The sequence below is a fragment of the Besnoitia besnoiti genome, chromosome I (genome assembly GCF_002563875.1).
Source record: "Besnoitia besnoiti strain Bb-Ger1 chromosome I, whole genome shotgun sequence".
NCBI classification, from domain to species: domain Eukaryota; phylum Apicomplexa; class Conoidasida; order Eucoccidiorida; family Sarcocystidae; genus Besnoitia; species Besnoitia besnoiti.
Genome location: NC_042356.1, coordinates 5,516,395 through 5,525,178, shown reverse-complemented (window position 1 = coordinate 5,525,178; position 8,784 = coordinate 5,516,395). Strand labels below are relative to the sequence as shown.

The following is an 8,784-nucleotide window of genomic DNA, read 5'->3' as shown; positions in this document are numbered from 1 at the left end:
ATTCAATCTTAACGGGCACGCTCAGCGACATCTCGGACGGCACCTCCTTGATAGCGACGAGCTTCCCCAGCGCCATGTGTTGATATTATTCTTGTGCCCTAGAGGAGAGCTGCTCCAGCAGTCCTGTTGACAGCCGTTACGGCAGCAGCAGAGAGTGAGCCGGTGTTCATTCAGACGCCCCCTGTCTTCCAGAAACGCCTTTGTTGTCCGCTGTCGAGTCGCGGAAGCCAGAAAACGATGTGCAAGTGCAATTCAGGTTCTATTCTCCACGAGGGGGAGGCTCTCTGCAGAACACCACGGGCGGGCGGCGCGCTGTTGGGGGTAACCGTGAATACCCCGAATACGGGAAAAAGCACTTGCAGAGGCGAATCCGGCTGTACCAGCTATGGGGATGCACTTTTGCGGTTAGCCAAAGTTGACCGGGTCACCTTCTGTGAAGTCACGCGAGTCCCCTGTTAGGTCACGTTGATAGCTCATCTTTGAGCCGCATCAGTCTGCGGATGCTGCTGCCAAGATGCAACAAGGTAGACCGCGGACTCCAAAAGGAAGTAAACACTTCTATGCAGCAGATTCGAGGCGCATCGCTTTGGCTCAAAGGCGTGGAATGGAAGGGCATGCGTCAGTATATATTTTGTGGTGGAGATGTTAATCCCTGAAACCATGAACCGCAGGGAGCGCATTTTAGCGGTGACTGGGGGCAGTACTGGAAAATAGAAAAGAGCCCCGAGGGCCGGTATCTTTCTTGATTCCGCCGGAAAGGCACCCTATATCATCATGAGCGTTTCCACTAAGCCGGGAGGACAAAGACAGGCTCTGCAAACTACCATACCGCGAAAGGCCCTTGCATCTCCCCTGCGGACTGGTGGAGAGTACGGCTGAAGCTGCGGCGGAGGCCATGCTCATAAACATTCTGCCGCCTTACAGACAGAAATAGGAGGCAGCTGCCTTCGGTCGGGCGCCTCACAAAGCATCTCTGTTACATGAAACTGGCATCACAGGAACCGTATGCATTGACAGAGAAGAACGGTTTCGTAATAAAATTCGGCTCCGTGCGACGCAGTTCCAGTCATAAAAAGCCGTTTTGGCAATCAAATGCAACTACACACAGGCGTTCTCCCCTGTAGAGGCAACGCAGCGTTCAAAATAGCGACGAATCGCTCGTAACCAGCCATTCGAGAATGAGCATCTCGACTTTGGCGAGAATGTCATCCGCACACAGTGAAGTCCCCCCAAGCCACTTGGGTGTCACGAGTTCCTTATCTTTTCCCTGCAGTGCTGCTTCACTGGGTTTGGGTGGTGCATGGAGATCTCCCTCGCTTAACGTCAACTTGCTTTTCCACGTTTCGTTTAACTCCCATGCTTCTCCCTCCGTTCGTGTACGTCCTTCCTGCATAGTGCGCACAGCCGCCGCATCTCTCGAGGTTTCCTTCATGTTGTCGCCTTCCGCCTGCAGGACGTGTGTCTCTCGATGCGCTAACAACCCTTCATTGGCGGAAGTGCCGTTTCTTGAACGAGTTGTAGACGTGACCTCCTCTTCTCCTGAATTGGTTCCACCCGCAGACGAGCGCGAATCACACGCCGGCGGCCAGCCTGTGGCGGCGTCCATGCGTTGCATCGCACTCAAGGCTGCCCAGGCGATCATGACACCGTTGTCGTTGCAGAGCGACTTTGGTGCTGAAAAAAGGTTCCACACGCCTACTCTACTACCCCCAACTTCACTTCCACTCCCTTCCATCCGCCCGCAGCCGCTGTCTACGGCACTACCTAGCTGAGACGTCGTGCCAGTCGCGTGTGTACCGGATTCCTTTTCGGCGGTCAGCCGCCCCGGCGCCCGCGACTCCGTGCATGGTAACTTAGCGTCAGACGCGGCCGCCGGCGAGGGAGCGAGGCAAAATATCGGCTGCTGGCAACCCTCGTTCGGAGAGGGAAAGACTTCGCGGCTTAACGCCAAGACAAGAGCTCTCAAATCTACCCGCAGGCGGCAATAATGGCTGAACGAAAACGCACGCAGCTTCCTGTCTAGCTTCTGTCGAGGGCCCTCGCTAGCAGGGGGCTCCGCCGCAGGCACCCCATTCCTGTCTGTCGCAAACGCTTCTGCGTGCATGTCACCGTGTTGGCGCTCGTCTTTTTTTGTCACCATCTCGTGTGCGTGGTGTGTGAGGCCCTCTGCAAGAAGGGTCTGCTCTCGCTCCGCCAAAGGAGCTACGTTTTTGCAAGGAGTCAGACTCCTATGTGAAGGCTTATTCTTTAGGGACGCGTGCAGCGGGGATGCCGGCGGGTCGCGACCTTCAGCCGGAGAGGTGGGCTCGTAGTTTCCGTCTGCGGCGAGCGGCGAGGCCTGGTCACGGGAGCTGGCGAGGGTGGAAGCGTGGTGACCTAGTGAAGATGCCTCAGAGAGCAGAGACTCTGGAAGACGACGCGCGAGGACCTTTAGCCGGTTCTTCAGGCGCTTGAATTCCAGCTCGTGCACCGAGGCATCGCCGCGAGACTTGCAGAGCTCGTGGAGGCGCCGCCGAAGGAAGTCGTTGCAGGAAACGCCTGCAGGGAACCGACGGAAGACACCGTCAAGCAAGACACGGCCACATGAAAAAGCAGGCTCTTTCGCGCAAGCAGACGCGCTGGAGCACAGGAAAACCTCAGAAATACAGTGTTCTCGCGCCTCTGAACAGAATTCTTTAGATGCGACGTCCTTGAGCGGGAAACGCTGTTAGACGTGTTGCCAATGAACAAGTAGATATTCATAGACACATGATCCAGGACACCTGTATACACTGCGGTGAGGCGCGGATTTGGAGTTCCATGCGGCACCTATGACCGCCACGGAGCGGCAAAGGAACGAACTCTGAGATATTTAGGAGAAGCAGCGCGACAACAAGGGGGGTTGTGATGAACCCCCGAGCAGGGGCTCTTCAGCCACCAACGAAGCCCGCAGGAGTGAGCGAACGGTTTTATTTGTATGTGCATGTCCACGCGGGTGCCCGATCTCACAGAGGCGTCGCGGCAGACATGCAGCTTACCTCCAACGACAGCCAGCTCTCGGGGGAAGTCTTTCACGAATTCGCAAAGCCACATGGTCTTTCTAAGCTGGTCCTCCAAATGTTTGAAAACTGCTGAAAAAGCAGCAGATCACACAGGCTGGATGGGGTACAAGCTCAACGGCCGGCCGCAGTGGAGCTCGACGCATGCAGATATGGCTAGCAACCCCAAAAAAAGAGCATGCAGATGACGGGGATGCAATCCAGCAGGAACACCACAGAGAACGGGGCGCGGAGGAAATGAAATCCACTGCGATCGTCTCACTGAAAACACACTAAAGGAAGGAAGGGCCCGCACATTCACCCTCTGTCATCTCATTGAGAACAAACTAAAAGAAGAAATCGCCCAAAGACGCACCTCCCCCCCAAAGTCTCTTCACTGCCCGCGGTGCCGGGCTTCTCTAGGATGTGCCAAACCTCCGAAAAAGGGTGACGCACGCGGGGGGTACCACGAGACAGCAAATGGCGCAACCCATGAAGACAAACTCGGGGCTTAGCTCACCCGACTGCAAAGACGCAGCAAAATCACGTCTTGTGTCCACGTCTCCTAGTTGGCCATCTGCCTTAGCAACAGCTGCGGCGAAGGCGGACTTCATCCCTGAGAAACTGAACAAACGTGCACACATGCCAGCGGCACCGCTGGTCGAAGCGAGTCGAATGCAAGCTCCCGAATTCTCGGCCGATCCACGAGGTGCGCGATGACGCCCTGTCCCTTCCCAGCCCCCTGTTACAAGCCAAAAGGAAAGTACGAAATCTCACAATGCCAGGGATGCGTCGGCAGAGCGCGGCAGCACTTCCATTTCCCCGTCGGACAAGTGCCGTATGAGTCGCGCGCACCACGGAGGTGACGACGCGTGTGAAGGAGTCACCAGCAGCCGCTACCGGACAGGCCCTCGCGCGACGCGCCGAAGGCAAATTTGGCAGGGGCGCCCCTAAGACGAGGAACGCCTCCCAACGCAGCTCGCCGTTCGCGCGGAAAGACGGAGACCTGTAAGACGTCACTTCCCATGCGCGCCCACGCAACAGCGACAAATCTGAGGTCCCGAGCTTGTGCCTCTATAACGCGACCCGCGGAGGGTTACCGCAGACGTGTCTTGTCTAGCTGCTTTTAATCCTAGGCCCTGAGCCACCCTCCCCTCCCCCGAGGTTGCTGCTTGTCCCCTAGACCGGCATCCGTATCTGTACTTTCCGGTTAGGGGCTTGCGGCAGCCCCTACCTGCGGGCTTTTCTGCCTGCGGCTCGCGAACCACTGACACAGAGCGACCCCCCTGGTGTCGACCCCGTCGAATCTCGCGTTTGCACCTGGCCCGCAGGTCCCCCCCTCTCCGCTCACCTGAAGTTCAGGGTCTTCGGCTTGAGCGTCAACATGCTCGGGAGCGGAACCGCATTCGCATTTCCGCCAGCGGCCAAGTCCTCCATCAGCGCGCCTCCGTGGCGACCTTGCATGGCGGCTGCGCGCCCGGATAGACCCTCTGTGCTGCCGGAACTTCCTCCAGGCGCGCGAGCTCCGTCTTGAGAGCTCCCGCCGCCCTCCTCCTTGTCTAACTCCTCCTCTTGCGGAGCCAGGTTGCCGCTGTCCCCGTGTTGCTGAGAAAGAAAGAAGGGTGCTGACGGAGACGAACGGCGCGAGGCCGCCGGCGCACGGCCGAGAGAACTCTGTGTGCGAGAGGCAGGCCCCGAGGACGCACACTCTGGTTGCGGAGAGGGAGGCCCAGGAGGGCTGGACGACGCGACGTGAGAGACTGAGGAGGTGCCGGTCATGAGGCAGCGCATGCACTTGTCAATGGCCTCGCCAATGGCGTCGTCCTCCGTTTGCCCTGTGTAGACGCAATGCAGGCCGCTGACGCAGCCGTCGGGGTTGTACCCGGGGGCGTCATCCCAAGTCCCCCAAACCTCCGCTTGCACGTAGCGCCGACTGTTTCGTACCTCCAGAAGTGCCCCGGTTCGCCCGCACGCGGCGCCGTCCTTTCCGGTAGAGCCACCTTTCTGTAAGACGTCTCCATGCACGCCTTCGGCGCTTGCTTGTTTCGTCTCGTCGTCGTCTCTGAGTGGACCGCCTTCTGGATCTCCGTGATCTTGAGGCTCTCGGCAAACCGGCGGTGTCGACTGGCCTTTGAGGCTCTCGCGTGGGCCTTCCTCGGGGCGTTCCATGCCGTCCTGCGCGGCCTCGCTGGTTTCTTCACGGCGTTTCGCTTCACACAGGGTCTGGCTGTTTCCGACGTCTCCCCGTCTCTCTCCCGCAGGCGCCTTGGGCCCCAGAACTTCCACTGGGACGCGAAAGACTTTCGGCCGAAGGTGAAGGTGATTGTGGTCGCAGGGTTTGACGATGCAAGAAAAGGTGTGGCCTCCGGAGACCAGCAGCGCGAGAAACTGGCTCCTGCTTGCATGACCTCGACCTTCTTGTGGCATTGCCCCTGCTGTGTCCGCGTTTCGCTGAGGCAATGACGGGATAGAACGCGATTCCCCCTGTCGCTCGCCGCAGACACTGCCTGCGTCTCTCGGCGGCTCTCTCCCCGCAGAGAAAAGATGGCCATGGAGATGGTTTACAGCCAACACGATAGGCGGGCCGGGGCGCGGCGCCGAGGCGTTCCCTCCTGAGTTCTCTGGCTCCAAGGACGTCGACGACAGCCGCCGGAAAACGTCGGCGTGTTCCTCCTTGGAAAGCCAGCGAAACTCGTCCTCAGGCTCCCTCTCAATGTCGCCTTCGTTGCGCGCAACTGTGTTCTGCGTGTGTCGCGGTTCCCCTCCCCTCGCACCTTCTGAATCGCGCGACTCCGCACTCGTGCCCTCATTGCCCCCCTGCGTAAACACGCTTTGAACCCTGCGGTTGGTTGAGTCGCAGCCGTCGGTGGAGAGTGTCTGCGTAGCGGAACCGTTCCACTGGTCGTGAACCTTCCGAGAAGGGCTACCGCTCTGAGGCGAGGCCGGCGCCTCAGACGCCCGCTTCCGCGATAAAGGCGAACCCCGCGGAGAATCTCCTCTCAGTTGCTCCGCTGCATCTCTCCACGCTGCCTCCAGCTCGGCGGCGATCTCCACTGCCGCCGCCGCGCCCACAGAGAGACAGGGAACGAGCCCCGGGCCGCGCGTGAAAGCCAGCACGTCGATGTCTAAGAGCGAGACCCCTGATAGGAGCAGCAAACGAGCACCACACAAGAAAAAAACGTAGTGCGTAGACCTCCACGGTACGCATTTAGGGTTTAGGTTGCATGCAGAGACACACCAGAGACGACCACGAAGCGCGTCCGAACCGGCTCCGCTGGCGGCAAACTGGATGGAGCCTCGAACGAGGACGCCAAGCAAGGTCAAGTCACTAAACAGCTCACGTGAAGCGGTATCCTCGCTGCGTGATGTGCAGACGGCTCGCGTTCTTTGGGCATTGCGCCTGCGCTGCAGGCACCTCCACATGTGTGAGTGGAACGCTCCGCCCTCCCCCCGTCCGGGGGCCGCTCCAGGCGTGTCTCTGTGTGCTTAAGACAGTCAAGGAGCGCTGTCCCCCTCGCAGCGTTCCACATGCGCGTGTCCGTGTAAACACACTTTGCAACGACCCTCTACCAGGGGAGCAAGACATACAGGGAAACCAACGGCATCGGAGCCTCGTGACGAGCCTAGTACTCTGCCCACATGGCTCTAGGGGCTCCCAAACCGGCTACTCGGGTGTAAACAAGCGCTGAAGCGGCCATCAGACCGGAGCTCGATGGCTTCACGTCTGTGTGCCTGTGTGCGTCTCTATGGTCTAGGATGGCCGCGGCGTGTCGATACGCTGTCGCCGCGGAACTATGGTCCTTCAGAGACGAGGCGGTGGCGCACGGGAGCGGAAAACCTGTCGCAGCAGGACCCGACATCTGTGGGCGTACCAGCGTCTCGGAGAGCTTTCCTCACAACTGAGCGGATCCGTCGTCGGTGTGTCGCCGCGGCCTCCGAGGGGTGGACGCCGCCATACTTGATGAGGAGCTCGGGTTGTGCGGCGCAGACGTTCGATAGGACCGCCCCGCTTGCTCTGCGAGCGCGCGAGTTCCACGCAAGCAGAAGGCAAATCCCAGAAGGCAGCAGACAGACAGGGAATCCATGCAGCGCACGCGAAGGCCCACAAACGCGGAAAGCAGAGGGAAGTTGGGACGCTAGGAAGCCAGAAAACGGCGGAGCCAAAGACGCACATTTCTGCACTTGTAGCACGGCAGCACCACACATCTTGGTGCCACGTCGTGTCGAGCTGCAGCAGCCATCCACATTCGACTGATTATGCATATACGGATTGCAGCATGGTGCGCTCTCACTGCGGATGAGCTGTACCTCGAAAATTGTCTCGAATTGGCCCTTGTATTGTTCAGCTGAAGACCCCACGCTTTCTCATCCACGACCACTGGCACCGGCGTCTCACCCTTCGATAATGCCGACACATGTGTCGTCGCAGGACGTTTCAATGCCGAGAACGAGGAGTTGCTTTCCTCTGCGCTGGGCGTCGTGCTGCATCTGTCTCAGCCCTAGCCAGTGCAGGCGGATGGCTTCGTCCAAGCCCCTGGAAGCCTGCCACCGGTCGAGTGGTGGAGAGGCGCACGCTTCTGCCTGCATCTCAGCCTCCAGCTTCATGGAGGTCGCGTCTCCGCTTGTGTCCTTCTCCTCGTAATTAGACGACTTGCGCCACCTCAGCGCACCAGTTGGAGCGACGCATGCAGCACGTCTCCATCCCACTCCATGATTGGCCTGCGGGCGATGGGGGCAGCAAATTGCTGATCGCACACCGCGCTCAGGGGAGCAAAAGCTCTGCAAGGAGGAAAGGAAGAATGCGTAACTCCCTCCCTTCGCCGGATGGGCGGATCCACGGAAGAAGGATAGCTCAGTCCACTCTTTGTCTCTTTGTTCTCGAGCGATTCCCTGCTTGAGTGGAGTCAGTTTCGCGTGTGCCCACGCCTTCCCGCCTGAGGGCGGCCGGCCTCCAGGTGTACGTACACTTGCCGACACGGGCGGCTGACACAGTCCGTGCCACGGGAAAAACAAGGAAGAGGTTTCGACGCATGGCCAAATCGCCCAGGCAACTGGCAGCTGCCAGTTCGCAGCCCGAGTTGGCCTAGAAGTCCAGGGGGCCGGCCCGTCTCCTGGGAAACGGTTGTAACCCGTGACGCTCCGGAGGAGGAGCCGGCGGGAACGCATCAAAGATCCAGCATGTCGCCATGGCGCGCGGTAATGCAACAGGCGCTCGCGCACACGAGAAAAGTTGTCAGGCGCCGTCGAGGTGGACGGCGGCAGAAAGGTCGCCGCGGCATGGCGGTCTGCGGCTGGTGTCCTAAAGCCATGAGTTGAGAAGAGTGGACTGCTTCGTCCGCGAGAAAAACGAATGGTGAGAGCGGTGCTCCAAGACAAGATCGAGGAGTTTGGATGGGTCAAAGGAATGACCAGAAAAACCAGGCAAAGCAAACTCGCCAAGCGGCCGCGCAAAGAAGGAGGGCAGCACGCGGTCAAACTGTGCCGCACAGTCATCTCGTGTTTTCACGAAGACGAACTTGGACAAATCTGAATATTCCTTGGAAGGGCCTGGTATCGCAGAGTGCGCTATTCATTTTCTGGATGCAGAGAAACCACTTGATTCAGGTTGAGCAGCCCCTTGACGCGCGCCTTAAAATACGCGGCTAAAGTCACCTGCGGCGTGAGGAGGGAGGCGAGAGTGTACCAGCTCGCACTGAGAATCACACAGCAAGCAAACAGTGAATCAGCCACTCTTTCGGTCTTTGCGTGGAGGCCATGGCATCATCGT

At 59.2% G+C, this 8,784-nt stretch overlaps 1 protein-coding gene across 1 annotated transcript; it reads right to left on the bottom strand.

The window, feature by feature from the left end:
• Positions 1 to 1,138: 1,138 nt before the first annotated feature.
• BESB_007860 (glycoprotease family protein) lies at positions 1,139 to 8,510 on the bottom strand (the record flags this gene model as incomplete). Its single annotated transcript, XM_029359540.1, has 8 exons — positions 1,139 to 2,538; positions 3,018 to 3,110; positions 3,538 to 3,641; positions 4,369 to 5,434; positions 5,492 to 5,714; positions 5,754 to 6,157; positions 6,890 to 7,032; positions 7,414 to 8,510. The coding sequence occupies 8 exons, from the start codon at positions 8,508 to 8,510 to the stop codon at positions 1,139 to 1,141; spliced, it is 4,530 nt and encodes a 1,509-aa protein (XP_029222453.1).
• Between the last annotated feature and the right edge of the window lie 274 nt (positions 8,511 to 8,784).